General features: G+C 35.3%; 1 protein-coding gene across 5 annotated transcripts in view; it reads right to left on the bottom strand.

Annotated features, from left to right (window-relative positions):
* The window catches only part of LRBA (LPS responsive beige-like anchor protein), a 709727-nt gene that overhangs the window by 508137 nt on the left and 179257 nt on the right, over positions 1-22333 (bottom strand). For all 5 annotated transcript variants that reach the window (XM_070261528.1, XM_070261527.1, XM_070261529.1 and 2 more), the window contains exons 27-30: positions 20582-20709; positions 19954-20061; positions 16043-16202; positions 12901-13327 (exon numbers count right to left, since the gene is read on the bottom strand). In XM_070261528.1, coding sequence (XP_070117629.1) covers positions 12901-13327; positions 16043-16202; positions 19954-20061; positions 20582-20709 — 823 coding nt within the window. The remainder of the gene's footprint in view (positions 1-12900; positions 13328-16042; positions 16203-19953; positions 20062-20581; positions 20710-22333) is intronic.

The following is a 22333-nucleotide window of genomic DNA, read 5'->3' as shown; positions in this document are numbered from 1 at the left end:
CACACACTCCTGCAAATATGCTCTTAGGGTTCCTGAACATGTATATTACTTCACAAGTCCAACCCTTCATATATGCTATTCCTCTGCCAAGATGCCTTCCTCTTAGTCCTGCTTGCCAGCAAACTTCCTTCTCATTTTCCAAAACCTTGCTCAAAGGCCTCTCCAGACTCCCCAAGTCAAAGTCCATAAGGCACTATTCTTTGTGCTCCCACACAATCCTATTATATAAACTTATAAATTATTAATAGTTGCTATGATTAAGCACTGACAATACGCCAAGAATTATACATCAATTCTCAAAGCAATCTTAACATACATATTACTTTCATTTTAAAAACTAAAAAAGCAAAGTTCAGGAAGATAAACTCATTTGTGAAGTAAACGGCAGAACTGCCCTACAATTCCAGTTTTGTCTAAACAAGAGCCTCTAATTTGAACTGTTTCCTCATATTGACCTTTTTAAGTTTTATTGAGATATAATTCACATATCATACAATTCACTCCTTTAAAGTGTAAAATAGTATGTTCACAAAGTTGTGCAACCATCACCACAATCATATTAACATTTAAACATAATTCTATATTATAATCATCGACAAGCAATGGTAATAAAGATTTCCAAGATATAAAATTATGCATGTGCTGGGGCCGGCTCCATGGCCGAGTGGTTAGGTTCGCGCGCTCCACTGCGGCAGCCCAGGGTTCAGAACCTGGGCACAGACATGGCACCGCTCGTCAGGCCACACTGAGGCAGCGTCCCACATCCCACAACTAGAAGGACATGCAACTAAGATATACAACTGTGTACTGGGGGGGGGGGGGGGGGGGTGTTGGGGGAGATAAAGCAGAAGGAAAAAAAAAAAAAAGATTGGCAACAGTTGTTAGCCCAGGTGCCAATCTTGAAAAAAAAAAAAAATTATGCATGTGCTACTACTAAAATACAAATTACATCTGCTCACAAATGGAAAAAGTTGCACTTTTAGCCCAGCTACGTACTTAGTACAGAACAGAGAAATAAAGTCAACCAATTTCCGAACTCATTGAGTGATTCAAATCATTTCTGAAGAATTAACATAATAACACTTCAGCTCTGGGTCACATAAAAACAGAAAATTCAAAGTCATAATGATCCAATTAAAAGGACATCAAGCAGTAGGCAGATTTCAGGGTATTTTTATTCTCTTTACCAACTGTTTAACAAAAGTTTTCATGTAAAAGACTAAAATCTTCAACAAAAACGATCTTTAAGCTATCATATTTATCACACATGTATCTAAGTGTAAATCTAAACTAGTAAAGCATTCTAAAGTTTTGAAAATAATCTAGAAATTTAAATTCACCACTACTCAAAACTGATCATGCAAGTAACTAAGCATTTCACATTTTTATAAAATGCCTTTGAAAACACAAAGAAAATGCAACATGCATTTGGCACGACTGTGAGAGCCTGTATGCCAGGCAACATGTTAGGGATATTTCTGGCATTGTTCTCAGGCTATAGCTTAAATTTCTATTCAAGAGACAAACTGAAATCCTTCTGAATATTTAAGAAACAAATAACTCTGATTTTTTTAATATCTGCCACAATTTTAACAAAAAGCACTTCAAACTTTTTGTGATAAAGAATTTGGAAGACAAGTATGTCTTTTAGTTATGCAAGCTATTTTTCCAAACTGTCAATTAAAAAACAAATACTAAAGTATAAAATTTTACATATTATAGTTTTTTTCTGTACAAACTAACTTTAATGAACAGTTACCATTTGTGAAGCACTATGCTAAGGACATACACGAATTATCTTACTTATATTTACAAGAATCTGTGAGGTAAGTACTACATACTATTATCTCCATTCTACAGATGAGAAAGAAGTAATTAAGGTTCCACATACAGAAAGTGTTGACTTTTTCTTTTTACATGAACTATGGAGGCTTTTTTTTATTAAAAAAAGTTTAAGTTTCTTTTTATTTATTAACAACAGACAAAGAGCAACATTGTCTTCCAGATCACTAAGGTTCAGAAGTTCCATTTCAGAATCCTATCAGTTTCAAATATCACAAACTTTCACATAAATGCTATTTTGGTTAACATACAAATAGTTTTCTAAAGGAGAAAAGAGCATTTCAAGCCTATCACTTTAGTCCCTAAGGATCCAGTTGAAACCCCAGGCAAGCCCTTGAACTGTATCAAGATAAATCCCTGGCATCCACTAATCACCAGAGAGGATCTTCAAATTAGATAAGAGCAAGAATTTTGTCATGCGAATGAACACAAATACCTTGCCATCCACAAAGGCTCACAACCTGGCAGCCTTTCAGCAAGGTTCTACTCATGTAGCTGTTACTCTAAACTTTCCAGCTATTGCTTCGGAGTTGATAATTCTTAAGATATGAAGAGAGTTGTGATTTCTGACAAAGCATTCCAGAGATAAATACATGATCAGAGGGATGCTTTGAAATTCCCAAAGATATTTCACTGGTCTACAGCGGCATGGAAAGTTTTTCAAAAGGTGTCTCTGGCTAAGAAAAAGAGAGGGGAAAAGAACAGAGCCGTTTGCTTGCCACGGACAGTATGTAAAATGCATACCAGATACGTAAGTTGCAAAAAAATCCTAAAAAATGCTATCACCAAAATTCCTCTGTTTTCTATTTCAATAAACCCTTTAAAATGTATTACTACGCATGGTTTCCAGAGTTCATAACCTACCCAGTGAAGGCATCACTGAGGCATAGATTGAATTTCTACACTATTTAAAAAGAAATAAATGCCAAAATATAAATTTAGGCATTTATAAGGAAACAAATTTCTTTGAGTATTAGTAAGATATATTAAATTTAAAAATCTATCCTCACTTAAATATTTCTGATTAGTCAATCTAAGATTAATATAAATTTAAACAATTATAAAAATTGAGATAAAAAGCAACATTTACACCTCTTCCCGCCCCCAAAATATAGCCATTTTTATTAACAGTTTGACTTATACTTTTTGAGGAAGATATGAACATATATTCTTTTAAAGATTATAAATTCCAAACTATTTTGTACACTATTTTTTCATTTAATAATATATCTTCAATTTTACATCAATACATAGTGTTCTGTTTTCTCTCTTTAATGGCTGCATAGTATTTACTATATGTATAAAAAATAACACATGTAACTAATCCTTCATAATTGGCAACTATGTTTGCATAGCACAGCCAAATTACAGGGTCTACAGTCAGTGGGCCATCAAATCTTAGCTCGACCAATTATAAGCATAAGAGCTTAAGCTAATTACTTAATTGTCCTGTGCCTCAGTTTCTTCACCTGTAAAGTAAGAATAAAAGTATCTATCTATCCACCTACCAATCTATCTATTCAAAAAATGCATTTAAAGCAGACATTTACAGGGTAAAAACTCAATAGGTATAAGCTTAATTATGAAATTCTTCTTGCAGAAAACATTTTATTCTTGCAAGTATCTTCTGCATAAACTTCTAGAGGTGTAATTAAGTTTACATATTTTAAATTTTAATTAATACCACCAATTTTCTCTCAAAAAATTGTGCCACTATGCCCTGTCAACAATATAAAAATGTTTCTTCATACCCTCATTAACACTAGGTATCATTTGTTAAATCTCTGCCAATTTAATCAGAGGAAATTATCTCACTGTTATTTTAATATTTATTTCCTTATTAGTGATGTAAACCATCCTTACATATTCGCATATTAACAGTATTTCTCTTCTTATATGAAATACCTGTTCCTGTCATTTGTCAATCTTTCTAGCAGATTAGAAATTTTTTGATTTGTTAGCATCAAATGTATATACTGGGAATATAATCTTTTTATCTGTATTTGTATTCCAGATACTTAAGTGTTTATATATCCACACAACAGACAGTAGCAGTGACTGAATGTCTCGTCAGATATGATAGCTAAGTTGACATTTATTGTGATTTCTTCATGCTAAGTGCTATAGATTAATATATCTTCAATACAATTTCACATCAATACATATTGTTCTGCTTTTCTTCTCTTTAATGGCTGTATAATATTACACAATTTGAGGATAAGGAAATTGAGCTTAAGGCGGATGAGGTGACTTGTTCAAATTCACTAATAAGTGATAAAGCCAGAATTCAAACTCAGTTTTGTCTGATTTCTAGAGTCAATGTTTTAATTCCAATAATATAAAGTCTATTAAAAAAAAAAGGAAAAGAAATTTCAATCTAGCAGCCACAATAACTACACTGTCACTTTAAAGATACACCAATACGGTATTTATCTCGAATTTGGACTCTGTCAATCGCATCACTCCAAGACATTCACTTAACCTTTAAAGAGAGGTAGAGGGTACGAGATGACACAGGATGATGACAAAAAGATCCTCCATTAAAACTTCATATTCCCTGTGTTGTTTCAGAGTACCTTAATTATCATAAATATTTTAACCTGCTTGAATGTCTAATATGCCAATCTACAGCAAGTCTGAAGTAGAAAACTAGGAGATGAGAGGAAATAAAGAAAACAGGAGACACAAAGGAATAAACAACCACCAAACAGATAAATTATGATGAGGATATGTTAAAACAAAACAGAAGACAACTGGAAAGGAATCCCACTGGCCAAATAAGAGACAATTTGACTACTAACATAAATGATAAGAACAATAACAGATTATAACCCATTGAGCAAAATAGCAAACCATAAGACCACATAATGAATGAATTGAATTCATTTAATGAGGATGATAAGAGTTTCATACAGTACCTCTTTACAAGGACTACCTTAACAGTGAAGAAACCTAAAAAATACCATTTTGATAAATGATCAGAAAGAACATCAGTAATGAAATAAAACTATGTGCCACTTGTTAGAGTGCAACAAGAAGAAATAGTGTCAATAGTGATATTCCTGCCAAAGATGTATTAACTTGCATCCAATCCTGAGGAAATAGTAGAAAACTGTAAACTGAGGAACATTCTATAAAACAGCTGGGCTATCATCTTCTAAAGTGTTAAGATCATTACATTCAAGGAAGGACTAAAGAACAGACTGAAGAGAATCTGGAAGAACAGACTGAAGGAGAATAAAGAGATACAACAAAATAGAACACATAAGTCTGAACTGGATCTTTCTACTATAAATAGTATTGACACAATTCATGAAACATGAAAGCTGTTTGAAGATTAGAAGGTAATATTACATCAATGTTAATTTCCTTATTTTGATGAATGTATTGTAGTTATATACAAAACATACAATAAAATATTCAAAGGGGATGGAGTATTCTGTCAACTTCCTTTCAAAGGACTCAGGAAAAATAAAAGTTCTTTTAACTGGTAACTATTCTATAAGTTAGAGTTTATTTCCAGATAGAAATATTGATTTTTCGGGAGTGACATCAGCATCATGGCGGAGTGAGTTGTTCCCTTAGACTCTTCCCTCGAAAGTATAATGAAAAGGACATTCACAAAACAACAGAGGACATTCACACAATAGATGTCTGAGAGACCCACACAGCCAAATGTCTGAAGGTGGAGGTGCTGGACCCACTGGGAGGAAGTGGAAGGAGGTAAGGGATCTCCTCTCCTTCCCTGGCAGTGATGAAGAGTGCGAGACTGTGCGCAGCTCTGAGAGGAGAGTGGGGAGGGAGAGCTCTCCACATGAATGCCTTTGCTCTCCAAATTGCCTCCAGGCCATGGGAAAGCTCCACACAGAGGAGGATAACCTATTGTGGGAGTGTCTTCGTCACGGCAGCACCCAGGAAGGCAGAGCATGAACGAGCTCTGGATCACACAAGTGAAAGAAAGCACCCATTCCCCCAGCCAGCACACCAGCTAAGCCAGTCAGCAAGAGCAAGGGACCTCCACCTGGGTGCCTGCACATGCATTAGTAAACCAGAAGCTGTGAGAGAGCAATCGAAGACAGGCCCTGTCAGCACAGATTCCAAAGGACAGGCACAGATGCCACAGATAACAGCAAGCTCAGAATATAAAGCTCCTCCGCCCCCCAACCCTGGCAGTGGTGGGAGGTCAAATCTATAACCAGCTACCACCAATATGCAAAGATACAAATCAACCCCAGCAAATAATAGGAGGAGGTATATTAATACTCCAGACCAGAAGGAAAATGACAAGCTCCCAGAAATCCATCCTGGAGGCACAGAAATTTACAATCTAAATGACAGAGAATTTGAAATAGCTATCATTAAAAAAACTCAAAGAGTTACAAGAAAATTAAGAGAAGCAGTTCCATGAAATCAAGAAAAAAAATTAATGAACAGAGCGAATTCTCCACATAAGAGATTGAAACTATAAAGAAAAACCAATCTGAAATGTTGGAGATGAAAAACACAACGTGTGAGATAAAGAAAAATCTGGAGTCCTTGAATAACACAGCTGATATGATGGAGGACAGAATTAGCAATGCGAAGGACAGAAATAAAGGAATGTGTCAGATGCAGGAGGAGAAAGAACTAAGACTAAATAGAAGAAATTCTCTGAAAAATATCCAACTCAATTAGGAAATGCAACATAAGGAGTATAGTTATTCAAGAGGGTAAAGAGAGGGGAAAAGGAGCAGAAAGCTTGTTCAAAGGAATAATAGCTGAGAGCTTCCCAAACCTGGGAAAGGAGCTGGAATTCCAAGTAGAATTGAACTCCTAATTTTCATCAATGTAAAAAGACCTTCACCAAGGCAGTAGTAAAACTGGCAAAAGCCAATGACAAAGAAAAAATATTAAGGGTACCAAGGCAGAAGAAAATAACATTCAAAGGAACCCCCTATCAGGCTTTCAGTGGAGTTCTCAGCAGAAACCTTACAGGCTGGAGAGAGTAGAAAGATATATTCAAAAACTTTCAGCCAAGAATACTCTATCCAACAAAAATATCCTTTACATATGATATGGAGAAATAAAAACATTCCCAGACAAAGAAAGGATGAGGGAGTTCATCACCACAGGACACTCCCCACCCCCTGCCAAGAAATGCTCAAGAAAAGTCCTCATACTTGAAAAAAGAAAGAAATTGTTTGGGGCTGGGCCAGTGGCATAGTGGTTAAGTTCACGCACTCCAATTTGGCAGCCTGGGATTCACAGGTTCGGATCCCAGGTGCAACCAACACACCACTCATCTAGCCATCCTGTGTCAGCATCCCACATATAAAATACAGGAGGACTGGCATGGATGTTAGCTCTGGGACAATAATCCTCAAGCAAAAAGAGGAAGATTGGCAACAGATGTTAGCTCAGGACCAATCTTCCTCACCAAAATAAAAAGAAAGAAAACAAATGGTTTACAAAGCCCTGAGCAAGGAGATAATAGGCAGACAAAATCAGAAAATTGAAGCTCTCTATCAGAACAGGTTAGCTAACACTTAATTATAACACTAAAAATAAAGGGAAGGAAAACATTAAAAATAACTATAATCTTGTCATTTTAACCACAGACTCGCAAAACAAAACGGAGTAAGTTGAGACAACAATAACTTAGAAGGGGGAGAGGTAAGGGATGGAACCTACTTGGACTAAGAAAAGAAGAAGCTATCAGAGAATGGACTATCTCATTTCTGAGATGTTTTATACAAACCTCATGGTAACCACTAAACAAATAATCAGAAAAGAGACACACATGATAAATAAAGAGAAAAGCATCATAGAGAACTACCAAACTGGATTGGCAGTCTGAAGTACACTGGATGAGAAACAAGTGAAACATAGAACTGGAAGACAAGTGATAAAATGGCAGCGTTAACACCTTATATACCAATAATGACTCTAACTGTAAATGGTTTGAATTCTCCAATCAAAAGACACACAGTGGCTAGATGGATTAAAAAACAAGACCCAAAAATATGCTGCCTCAAGGAAACACATCTCAGCCTCAAAGACAAACACAGGCTCAGAGTGAAGGGATGGAAGATGATACTCTAAGCTAATGGCAAACAAAAGAAACCAGGTGTTGCCAAAATTATATCAGACAAAATACACTTCAAGACAAAACAGGTAAGGAGAGACAAAGAGGGGCAGTATATAATGATAAAAGGGACACTCCACCAAGAAGACATAACAATTATAAATATATATACACCCAACACAGGAGCACCAAAGTATATAAATGAACTATTAACAAATCTAAAAGGAAATATTAACAACACAATAATAGTACGAGACCTTAACACCCCACTTACATCAACAGATAGATCATCCAGACAGAAAGCCAACAAGGAAATAACATAATTAAATGAAAAACTAGACTGCATAGACTTAACAGATATATATATATAGAACACTCCATCCAAAAACAGCAGAATAAATTCTCAGGTGCACAGGAAACATTCTCAAAGATAGACGTTATGCTAGCAAACAAGATAAGCCTCAATAAATTTAAGAAGATTGAAATCATAGCAAGCATCTTTCCTGAGCACACTGTTATGAAACCAGAAATCAACTGCAAGAAAAAAGCTGGGAAAGTGACAAATATGTGGAGACTAAACAACATGCTACTGAACAACCAAGAGATCATTGAAGAAACTAAAGAAGAAATTAAAAAATATCTGGAGACAAATGAAAATACACCATACCAGCTTATATGGGATGCAGCAAAAGTGGCCCTAAGAGGGAAATTCATGGCAATACAGACCCATCTTAACAAACAAGAAGAATCTCAAATAAGCAATCTTAAATTACACCTAACAGAATTAGAAAAGGAAGAACAAACAAAACCCAAAGTCACCAGAAGGAGGAAACGATAAAAATTAGAGAAGAAATAAATGAAATTGTAACCAAATATACAGCAGAAAGGATCAGTGAAACCAAAAACAGATTCTTTGAGAAGATTAACAAAATTGACAAACCCTTAGCCAAACTCAGTAAGAAAAAAAGAAAAGGCTCAAATAGACAAAATTAGAAATGAATGAGGAGAAATTACAATGGACACCACAGAAATACAAAGGATGATAAGAGAATATTATGAAAAACTATATGCAAACAAATTGGACAATCTAGAAGAAATGGATAAATTCTTAGATTCATACAACCTCCCAAAACTGAATTAAGAAGAAATACAGAATCTGAATAGACCAATCACAAGTAAAGAGATTGAAATGGTAATCAAAAACCTCCCAAAAGATAAAAGTCCAGGACCAGATGGCTTCTCTGGAGAATTCTACCAAACATTTAAAGAAGATTTAATACCTATCCTTCTCAAATTATTCCAAAATATTGAAGATGCAACACTCCCTAACACATTTTCTGAGGCCAACATGATCCAGATCCCAAAGCTAGATAAGGACAACACAAAGAAGGAAAATAACAGGCCAATACCACTGATGAACATAGATGCAAAATGCTCAGGAAAATATTGGTAAACTGAACACAGCAATACATTGAAAGGATCATACAGGGCCAGCCAGTCCATGGTCGAGTGATTAAGTCCACATGCTCTGCTTTGGCAGCCTGAGGTTCAGTGGTTCAGTTCCTGGGCATGGACCTACATACTGCTCATCAAGCCATGCTGTGGCAGCATCCCACATGGAAGAACCAGAATGATTTACAACTAGGGTATACAACTGTGTACTGGGGCTTTGGGAAGAAAATAAAACAAAGAGGGAGATTGGCAACAGATGTTCGCTTAGGGCCAATCTTCCTCACCAAAAAAAAGAAGAAGAAAAAGAAGAAGAAGAAGAAGGATCATAAACCATGATAAAATGGGATTTGTACCAGGGACGCAGGATGGTTCAACATGAACAAATCAATCTACGTGATACACACATTAAAAAATGAGGGATAAAAACCACATGATCATCTCAACAGATGCAGAGAAAACATTTGACAAGATCCAAATCAATTTATGATAAAACTTCTCAATAAAATGGGTATAGAAGGAAAGAACCTCAACATAATAAAGGCCATATATGGCAAACCCACAGCCAACATCATACTCAACAGGGCAAAACTGAAAGGCATTCCTCTGAGAACAAGAACAAGACAAGGGTGCCCACTCTCACCACTCTTATTCGACATAGTACTGGAGGTTTTGGTCAGAGCAATTAGACAAGAAAAAGAAATGAAAGTGTATCCAAATTGGCAAGGAAGAAATGAAACTCTTGCTGTTTGCAGACAACATGATTTAATATATAGAATACTATAAAGAATCCATGGGAAAACTATTAGAAATCACAACTACAGCAAAGTTGCAGGGTACAAAACCAACTTTTGCATTTCTACACTCTAATAACAAACTACCTGAAAGAGAACTCGAGAATACAATCCTATTTATAACTGCAACAAAAAGAATAAAATATCTAAGAATAGATTTAACCAAGGAGGTGAGAGACCCATACAATGAAAACTATAAGACACTATTGAAAGAAATCGATGATGACATAAAGAAATGGAAAGATATTCCATGCATATGGATTGGAAAAATAAATTTAGTAAAATGTCCATACTACCTAAAGCAATCTACAGATTCAATGAAATCCCAATCAGAATCCAATGACAATCTTTATGGAAATAGAACAAAGAATCCTAAACTTCATATAGGGCAACAAAAGATCCCAAACAGCTAAAATATTCCTGAGAAAAAAGAACAAAGCTGGAGGCAGCATAATCCATGACTTCAAAATATACTACAAAGCTATAGTAATCAAAACAGCGTAGTACTGCTACAAAAATAAACAGATCAATGGAACAGAACCAAAAGCCCAGAAATAAAACCAAACATCTACAGACAGCTAATCTTCAACAAAGGAATTAAGAATATATAATGGAGAAAGGAAAGTCTCTTCAATAAATGGTGCTGGGAAAACCAGACAGCCACATGCAAAAGAATGAAAGTAGACCATTATCTTTTGTCATACACAAAAACTAACTCAAAATGGATTAAAGATTTGAAGGTAAGACATGAAACCATAAAACTCCTAGAAGAAAATATAGGAAGTACATTATTTGACATCGGTCTTAAAAGGATCTTTTCAAATACCATATCTACTTTGGCAAGGGAAACAAAAGAAAAAATAGACAAATGGGACTTCATCAGACTAAAGATCATCTGCAAAGCAAAGGAAACCAGGAACAAAATGAAAGGACAATCTACCAACTGGGAGAAAATATTTGCAAATCATATATCTGACAAGATATTAATCTCCAAAATATATAAAGAACTCAAAAAGCTAACAACAGAAAAGCAAAAAACCTGATCAAAAAATGGGCAGAGGATCTGAACAGACATTCTTCCAAAGAAGATACACAGATGGCCAACAGGCACATGAAAAGATGTTCAGCATCACTAATCATCAGAGCAATGCAAATTAAAACCACACTGAGATATCACCTTACACCTGTTAGAATGGCTATAATCACTAAGACAAAAAACAACAAATGTTGGAGAGGGTGTGGAGAAAAGGGAACCCTCATACACTGCTCGTGGGCATGCAAACTGGTACAGCCACTATGGAAAAGAGTATGGAGATTTCACAATAATTAAAAATAGAACTACCATACGACCCACTATCCCACTACTGAGTATTTACCCAAAGAACTTGAAATCAACAATTCAAAGAGACCTGTGCACCCCTATGTTCATTGCAGCATTATTCACAAGAGCCAAGACATGGAAGCAATCCAAGTGCCCATAGACTGATGAATGGATAAAGAAGACTGGTGATGGCATATATACATACACATATACATACACACATGCATACATACACACACACACACACACACACACACAATGGAATACTACTCAGCCATAAAAAAGACCAAATCATCCCATTTGCAACAACATGGGATGGACCTTGAGGGTATTATGCTAAGTGAAATAAGCCAGACAAAGACAAACACCGTATGATTTTACTCCTCTGTGAAAGATAAACTAACATATGGACAAAGAGAACAGATTAGTGGTTACCAGAGAGAAAGGAGGTTGGGGGGTGGGCATGAGGGGCAAAGGGACACATTTATATGGTGACTAACAAATAATAATGTACAACTGAAATTTCACAATGTTATAAACTATTTTGACCTCTACAAAAATCAAATAAAATAAAAAAGATAGCAAGAGGAATAAGATGGTAACTTTAATAAATGGTGTTAGAACAACTGACTAATTGCATGGAGGCAGTTTAGATTTAGCATGTCTTGTAACCAAATATTATCCAAATAGTCAACGCTACAGATGCAAATAAATTAACATCTACAGTTTTTAGGAAGAAATATAAATAAATGCTTCCATGTGATACATGTCAGTAAAGCCTTTATAATAATGAGAACAAATTTAGAAACTATAAAGCAAAAATTATTTTAAAAATACATATACTGATTTTTAAAAAACTAATATGTTTGATAACTATAAAATATACATGTCTTACAGGTAGAATTTCAGAAAATTTAATATGTACAGAAAATTTTCAAGCAAAATTGGCAAAAGGTTTCTTAGGGCAGCAGAACCAACAAAGTCAGGAATCTATACTCGGCTCTCTCAAGCTGTCAAAGCTCTGAACATCTTGTTTAATTCCTAAGTGTGTTGGAATCCACAGATTGCCACTTTCATTAAAAAGGCTGGCATCATACTGACAGCAAGGGAGTGAAAAGTAGCCATTTGTAAGTATAGGTGATTTCTAAGTTCTAACAAACAAAAAAATTTATTTAACGTACAACTTGCCAACGCAAAATTAAAATTATTTTTAAATCATCGTATTGGTATGTTGATAAATAAAACTTTGAAATGGTTTACAAACCATACAATAAAAATATCCTTGTAACTTTTATAAACCAGATCAAAACATCCCTTTTTAATGTTGAAACTACAAAATTCAGCACAGTTAAATTAAATCCCTATTTATCCTTCAAAACTTTATAATTTATAAACATAAGCATACCTAAACAAAAGACTATTTACCGTACCTGTCAAAAGATCTGAACTGCACAGATTGCTCAACAGATAGATCACCAAGAGCTCCAAGGCAGGTTGGTGGCAGAAGGGCAGGATCTACTGTGACACCATCTGCAGGTATGTTAACCAAGCTTCGGAGAATGTCCTTCACGTTGACATTTTTTGAAACTGGAACTGATGGTGCAGCCTTGTTGTCCAACTCATTTCCTCTATCATTTTTGGTTTCCTGAGATTTATTGACTTCTAAAGAAAGAGTGCACAGCACCTCACTGATGGCATCTGGGCCTGCACTGACACTTGGAGGTGCTCCAGGAGGAGCAACATCTACATTGCTTCCTAAACCAGTCGCTGTTTCTTCCCCAATGCCTGAGTCCCTCCTTCGAGTAGATGATGTGCTTTCAGATTCTTCCACTGATGCTGGAGGTGCATTTTCTACATCTTACCCAGAAACAGAAGAAAAGTACAAATAAAAAAATTTAGAACCAATTTTAAAAGGGTACATTCAGTCCTAACAGCCATCTACTGTTTTAAATTATGAAGTATATGGCATGTTCTAAAAGAAAAAAATAAATTACGTATCTATAAAATGTACTGAGTAAATGCACCCATAATCAAATGATGGTATAATAAAATAATAACAAAAATATTAAGTAATAACAGCAAAATACCTGAGAAAACCCTCCAAACTGAACATGACATACCAATGGGTAGCAACACAAGGTTGAAAGCCATTGGCCTACAAAAAAAAAGTCCAAAAGCCTTAGGATAAAATAAAGGGCTCTTCAATATTAAATCTACTAGAATGTAAACTTCATCATGGCAAGAAATTTATCTTGTTTAACACTTCATCTCCAGCACCTATAAGAATGCCTGGGCAGTAGTAAGTGGTCAATAAATACATGCCAGATGACTACTCATTTACAACTTTATCTCCTGCTACTCATGCTCTCACACATGATACTTCACAACACCAAATTACTTGCAATCTGCTGAACATGAAACAATGTTCTGGGCTTCTGTTTTTTTATACGTTTCCAATTCTTTGGAAAGTAATCCCAAGACCTCTACCTCAAACATGGTGTCTACTGCTAGAAAATGTGTTACCCTTCCTATATGCATGAATAATTCAATGATCCTTAAAATCTAGCTCAACAAAGAGCATCACCTTTTCTGTCTGTTTGACATTCAGTCTCTCCATTCAGGTGTTCACTCCATTCCAACAAAAATGTTCCATCCTGCTAAATCCAATGGTCACCAAAATCTGTCTTGCTAAATCCAACGGTCAGTTCTCAGTCCTAACAGCAACTGACACAGCAGCAGCAACTGATTATTCCCTCCAACTTGATAAGAGTTTCTTCATTTGGGTTACAGGACACCACGCTCTTCTGGTTTTTCAACTACTACCTGACTGGTTGTTCTTTCTTAATTTCCTTTGCTACTTTTTCTCCCTGATTTCTTAAGTTGCAGGGATTTAAAACTCAGTTCTTAGTCCTTTCATCTTCTCTATCAACATTTATTCCCTTAGGAGTCTCATTCACTCTCAAAGTTTTAAATACTACTACATCAAAAAAAATTTCAGATTATTATATATAACTGCCTATTCTATATCTTCTCTTCTATGTCTAAAAGCCATCTCAAACTCAACATGTTGAAAACTGCATTTCTTATCTCGCCCAGAAAATGTTTCACCTTCAGTCTATCCAACTGCATGTTATAATCATTCTTGACTACCTTTCATCTTTCACATATTCACACCTAATATTTTAAAATCCCGTTTTCTGTACCACCGAATTATATCCAGAATCTGACTACTGCTCACTAGCTCTACAGCTACCACCCTAGTCCATCCCAAAATCACCTCTTTCCTGGATTATTACAATATCCTCCTAACTGGTTGTGTTAGACTGTTAGATTAATGATCCTATTGGCCCATGCCTCCTGTACTCACCCCCTCGAGAAGTCCTTCAATCTAGACCGGGGCTGACTTACTTAAATCAATAGAATGAGGCAGAAGTAGCACTGAGTCAGCTCTGTGCCCAAGCTGTAAGATAGTCTGGCAGCTTCTGCATTCTCAGAATCCCTGAACATCTCTGTAAGCAATCTGGCTACCTTGCTCGAGAGAACATGCAGAGAGACCATATGAAGAGACAGAGGATCTCCAAACTAATGGAGAAAAACCAAGGAACTCAGCTGAAAACAAGTATCAAGGCCCCAGACATACAACCCCAGCTGAGCCACTGCAGTCAGGCAGCCCCAGCTCCCGGAATCATCCGAGCTAAAGCATCAGACACTTGCATAGAAAAGCTGTCTCAGACTTTCCAGCTCCAGCAAACATCATCTGGAGCAGTGATGAATCGTTCCTACTACTCCCTGTCCAAATCGAATTCACAGAATCATGACAACAAGACTAAAATAGCTGTGGTTTTAGCTACAAAGTTTCAAGGTAATGTGTTGCATAGCAGCACACAACTAAAATATTGGTTTTCCTTGTCCTTAGGGTATTCTCAACACAGAATCCTCAATGTTATTTTTAAAAACATAAGTCAATTATACCTCCTGTACTCAAAACCTGCTAATAATTCCCCCATTTTCCTTCGGATGAAAATATACACCCCATTTCTCCTGGTCATTCACGATATTTTTCCCTGTTCATTTTTTTTTCTTAGTACTTACCACCTTCCGAAAAACAATACAACTCATTTATTACATGTACTTATTTTCTATTTCCCCTCGTTACTTCTATAATTGCAATCGCTGCTTCTGTAACTATAAACCTATAACTGGCAGTTACTTCTATAACTCTAGTTATTACAGTGACTTATTAACAAATCTCTTTCTTATAAGAAAATATGAGTTACTCTTCACAACAAATGCTGAGGTAAACAAAAATGTTTAACACTTTATTTGTAAAACATAACATTTTCTCACTTACTTTTTAATAACATAGCTCATGTAAAGAACAGAAATCATCTCCCAATTACAATTAACTACATGGTACTTAAATTAAAATATTTAGTTATTAATTAAAATAAATGTATGTGCTCACTTTATACATAAATGGATTTAAATTCCAGAATTAATATTTTGACTATTATAAGTAGGTGACTTTTTACTTGAACTTTGGATGCCAGGGAATAAAATATGGAAACTTACCAGGGAGTGATAAATTCCCACTTTCACTACCAGTTTCCTTCAATGACTGGCTACGCCTTTCATTCTGGGGTTCCAAAATATCTCTGTACTTTGAGACCATAAGAACAGAGATAAAGTATACAACTGCCAGGGCTAAAAACTGAGCTTGTTTGCTATCCTCCTGGGGAAAAAATAAAAGTAGTTGATCATGCCACTATTAAATAACATGCTTTCATCTTATTTTACATGACAGTATTTAAATACAAAATGTTCAAAAATCTTTCAAAGTGTGCAGAAAATAATAATAAATTCACTTGAAAGATTAGGCAAAGACTCTCAGAAAAATGCCTGTAAATGAGAGGTTTTATGATGGCGAAACGTGGAAAGAGAGAAGTTGACTCATTTTTTAAAATTAAATAACTCAATCTGAAGAGATATGTCCTAATATACTTTATAAGATTAATCAAATAGCAACTATCATTATATATGATTAACTATTTTTACTTCTAATCATAAGAATTAAAATATGTTAAAAAATTACAATAAAGTTTTCCTAAAAACAAACATTCAAGAGAAGTAAGGTTATGAGAGAGAGAACAGGATGTCAAAGGAATTCTCAAGAGTATTTTAAATATTACAAACAACCAAGTGTCCAGTATTGAAAATATGCTGTCTGCCAGAATGAAAAGAACAAACTAGAGTGACCTCTAGAAGAGGTCCAGGCTTCATCCTAGTTCTACAGATCACCTATACATATCTGTATATCAATGACCTCTTCATCTAGTCAAATTCCTCATCTTCCAAGGGAGCCTGCACACATCACTATTCTGGTAACTTTTCAAAACAGGTTTTAACTTAATTAAATTAAAGGAAAAACTCAAACTTGTCCATTCAATCCTGAAAACTAAAGGTACCTCAAATAGCAGAAAAATTTAGGATAAAGAAAACAAAGAACATTGTTGCCTATCAGATAAATAAATGGAAACTAATGGTACTAATGAAACTAAAAGTTAATAATTAACTAATGTTAAAAGTTTTGGACACAATCAATTTCAGGGAAAACATGAGATATCGGGCTCTACCTGAACATATCCACTTGATACAATTATTAAACGCATTTGTAATCTGACAGGCATCTATGGTACTTTTCAGGTACATGTGTAAGACCTTATTAGTCTTGATGCAAAAGATAAATGTACGTTTTTCCTTTTTTATTAACCATCCCTTTTCTCTAGACACATCTGTGTTCCTCTCCCATACAACTCTGCCTTCTATTATAGTAACTGCTGCTAACAATATTAACAGTAAAAAGGCAGGCAAATAACTCACTTGGTCTCAAATTCTTAATCTCTTGTAAATTATTCATGCCTATTTAAATCCTTATTTAGTCCATTAATATGTTCAAAGTTTACTAACCACAGTATGAAGTTTATAGTGTACACCTGATTTCTGCCCAAATAAAAAATATCCCATAGATCCTATGTTTAAGTCCTTACTCCTGAAATAAATTTGTTTTCAATTGTAGTTGTCATGTACTGAATACTTACTGTGAATCAGGCACTGTGCTATATACTTCATATACATCCATTAACCCATTTGAACAAGATGAGGCCTAGAGAAGTAATTTTTACCTAAGGGCATGTAGCAAGTGAAAAAGCAAATCTGAACTCAGATTAGAGTGATAAAAAACCTTAGGCCTTAACCTCACAGTAATAATTTTTTTATATCCCCAATCTTATGTCATTTCTTTTTTCATTAAAGTTTGCTTATGCTAGAAAAGGTTCTGGGATGTAGTTTGGCGTAATATAGTGTCTTTTCTCTTTTCTAGAAATCTCCTAAGGTGAATATATAACTTTTATTAAAACAAAAAATTAAAATTATTTGTTACTTTCAGAAATGACATGATAGACATAGGAGATATTAAGATTTTCTGCCCAAATATCACGATTGAATAACTTGTTAGAAAGTTCCAAAGAGCCAAATCATATGGAGCCAGGGTGAGGAGTTTTGCTTTCATTTTAAGTGGTATGGGAACTCATGAGAGAACTTTTAAAGCAAAAGAATTATATCATCTATTCTAGATTTTTAAAAATCATTCTAGGAAGTACAAAGTTATAGGGGAACAGACTCAACACCTGCTCAAGAAAAGAGAATGGGGAGAGAAGGAAGCAGTAACACTTGGTCCCAAAATGAACCACAGTCAGTGGGTTCCGAAAAAACAAAAACTGATGGTTTCTTATTTATTTATTTATTTATTTATTTTTGAGGAAGATTAGCCCTGAGCTAACTGCTGCCAATCCTCCTCTTTTCGCTGAGGAAGACTGGCCCTGAGCTAACATCCATGCCCATCTTGCTTTATGTTATATGTGAGACGCCTACCACAGCACAGCGTGCCAAACGGTGCCATGTCCACACCCGGGATCCAAACCAGTGTACCCCGGGCCACTGAAGCAGAACATGTGTACTTAACCGCTGCGCCACCAGGCCGGCCCCAGGAATAATAACAGCCAACAAAAAGCAAAAAACTGAGATCTAGGGAGGCAGTACAGCCTAATGGTTAAGATCAAAGTTTCAAGAATCAGACTCCCCAGGTCCTTAAACCCACTTCCACCTCTTATTACATGTGTGATCTTAAGCAGATTATTTAACCCAATACTGCTATCTTTCTCAAAGGATTACTATGAGAATTAAATAAGATAATACATACAAAGCATCCAGTTCTCTGCTTAATACACAGTTAAGTATTCAATAACTATTAATTATATCTAGGGGCCACCCCGGTGGCACGGTAGCTAAGTTCACACGTTCCGCTTCTCAGTGGCCCGGGGTCGCCGGTTCGGATCCTGGGTGCAGACATGGCACCGCTTGGCAAAAGCCATGCTGCAGTAGGCGTCCCATGTATAAAGTAGAGGAAGATGGGCATGGATGTTAGCTCAGGGCCAGTCTTCCTTAGCAAAAAGAGGAGGTTTGGCAGTAGTTAGCTCAGGGCTAATCTTTCTCAAAAAAAAAAACAACACTATATCTAATAACTATTAACTATACTATTAACAAATTGTATACATGTATAGAACTTAGTGAAGAACTCAAGAGAGGACTGAAATACTAGAGAAAGAAGAGGTGAAATTAAAAATTGAAGTTATAAAGTTTATAAAAAACTTCGATGTAATATAGAGCATCTAGTACTTAACACGAAGTCTTTAATAAATATTAACTAATGATAATACTCCAAATCCTGATGAATAGGATTACAAATGATTTTTATTCTCATCTTTGTACTTTCTTATATGACTTTACAATTTCTACATGAAACTCACCCATATTAATATCAGAATCGGCTAAAACAAAACTGTTTTTCATCTTTAAAAGATTTAAAACACCACACACAACATTTCATCATGAACCTTTATATCATATTTATATTCCTTGGAGGAAAAATATCCAATATTCAGTAAAATAACAGGACATTCAGAACTTGAACATTTCATCACTTTCAGAGCACAGACTCTGGAGTTAAGACTGCTGGGTTTGAATCCTGTCATTTATGAGCTCCATTAGCTTGAACAAGTTACTCAAGCTCTCTGTGCCTCAGATTCCTCATTTATAAAACGAGAACTACAAAAATACACAACTCAAAAAGTTGTCGGACTTCAATACATATGAAGCACTTACGGTACTTACTATGTAATAATGTGTTATTCTTATTAGTATTATTACGCTGATATATTAGCTCCATTTGTATAACCAATACTTGCCGATATTCTAAGATTCTAAAACCATTGTCAAGAGAACTGGTTTCTAGGCCTTCTTATCTCCACTCAGCTATTTTATATCACAAAGAGTTTTCACTCTCACTACTTTGGGCCTAGGAGGAAATATACACTAGTTAAGTATCTGAAAGTATCTGAGTATCTGAAAGAAATACTGTAACTTACTATGTCTCTGAAGACAACTGCCCTAAGCCGATTAATATCCATGTCTTGTAGGAGCCTGTCGAAATCTCTTACTGGAGATATACCACCAGTTACAATGTCCACTGGACTCTATTTAAGACAAAAAACATACATATATATATATATATATATACACACACACACATATAACACAAATATATAAAAAAAAGTAAACACAGTATTCCAAGAACCAGAAAAAGTAGACTCCAGCTTGTTTCTCCCAGTTTATTTTTCCTACTTCTCTCTCTCTTCTTTTTTTGGGGGTGCTAGGATAGAGGTGGGGGGTTGAGCAGGGAATCATGAAGGAAAAACAAACTGCATGCTAACTCACCAAGTACATGAAATACAGATTGACATATTTCAAGGAAAAGGTATCACAGACACAAGAAAAGTAAACATTTGGAAAAGCAGACAAGATTAAGTATAAGCAAATCTTTACTGTATATTTAAACAGAAATATTTGAACGTTATATCCACAGACTAAAACAACTATTTTAAGACCTCTGTCAGATTCATTTAACTTTGTATTGAAATGTATAAATAAATTTAAGATCTTAATCATAAAGTAAGAGTATGTTTTTTTATTTAATTAATTGTTCTGTAAGCTTACCTTTGCTGCAGATTTCCCCATGGGAATCAGGCCGTGCATTGTTTTCTGGCCTTTTGCTGTATCTCCTTTAGTTTTCAGTTGTAAATGCTGTTGACACTCTAAGCAATTCCTTACTGCCACGGCACACACTGTAATTTATTTTAAGGAAATGATTGGGCAAGAAGAGAAAATTATATTTAAGATTATGGAACTGATAAAAATCACCTCCACAATAGGATTTACATAAGATTTTATTTGAAACACGTTACCTTCAGCAAATTCTAAAAGGTCCCTGGGTTTCATCACCTACTGATAGTTTTCTGACCTTGTTAGCTACTCTGATAGGGCCCACTGCTAAAAGAGAAACATTCAGGAATCTTAATAAATAGGCTACTGTTTCTTAGATCTCACCTATGCTAATTGGAACTATCTTTTATTCTGGAAAAGAGGGAGAAGAAAAGAATTGAAAGAAAGGTAAACAAAATAGAAAGCAAATCACATTGCCATGAATTAGACTAGGATAATAAACTTTCTATTACTTTCATTAAAGTAAAATAAACTGGAAACTTGTGTGTTTTCCTTACAATTTATCATTACAGCATGATATTAATAGAGGCTGATAGAGGATATAGCATTTGTAGGGAATATTTATATGGTCTACCTTTTACTGACTTTCATTCAAACTCTTTAAAAGGTGGGAGACAGAAAAGAGATTGTGATTAATATATCCAAAATCACCTCTGTAAATGTCTCACCAATCAGGCAGTTACTTGGGTTATTTAGAAATTAATTTTGAATCTTAAATGACAAATCAGGTAATGCACAATTAACTATGCATTGCTTGATATCATGTAATCATCTCAATTCCCAATCAAATCAGTAACACTCAAGGTATCTGAACTGAACAAGAGCGGGAGGGCAAATGAGGAACAAAAGAGCAAACTTAAGTGGGGACTTTAAGTACACCAGACTATCATGGGGCCAGCACACACAGAATTGAGAAAGCAAAGCATTCAGAACGGAGCCAAAAGAGAGCAACAAGAGTTGGAAAACAGGAAGGAAGGGACAAAGTGAGGGAGGGAGAATGTGGACTACAACTCTGTCAAATTTGGAATCGGGCCCAGGAAAATACCTTTCATCCTACTTTTGCCACAGGTTGTATAAAATCGAGTTTGGGTCTCCACTATAAAGTTAAAAACCACACTGGATTTCCTAGTGTCAATCAGCCTCAGTAGTAAAGGTTACTCTTATTGTTGCCATCCTACTTTCTCAGGAGACCAGAGATCAAAACATTCGGACTGTTTACCAAGCTTACCATAATCAATTAAGTGATCTTGGACAAGTCACTTTCTGAGTCTCATTTCATATATAAGAAGAGATGGTGTTGCCTAGATTGAATTATCTCTTTATTTTCTTCTACTGCTGTGAAAATGAGGGAGATAGCGTATTTCCCTAGCTTCTGAATCTAACACTTCTTGAGTACATATAGCATTTCTAGTGTAGCATTGTACTTTTAATTCTAGAAAAGTGTTCTTTTTAGGAAAGTGGGAAGGTTTAAAAAATGGCATATACAAAAGCAATGGAGTCTAAATATTTTAATGATATCGCTAACAGAAAGTTTAAGGAAGTATACCATAAGAGAAAAAGCAGAAACACTAATTAAACGAACTATATTCAAATTCCAACTTCATCAACTTCATTACAGCTTTTGGATTTTCAACGTTTCCTAATCTCTCTGATCTCAAATTTCCTCATGAATAAAAGGAAGAAAAT

The sequence above is a fragment of the Equus caballus genome, chromosome 2 (genome assembly GCF_041296265.1).
Source record: "Equus caballus isolate H_3958 breed thoroughbred chromosome 2, TB-T2T, whole genome shotgun sequence".
Lineage (NCBI taxonomy): Eukaryota > Metazoa > Chordata > Mammalia > Perissodactyla > Equidae > Equus > Equus caballus.
This window is presented reverse-complemented; position numbering and strand designations above follow the sequence as displayed.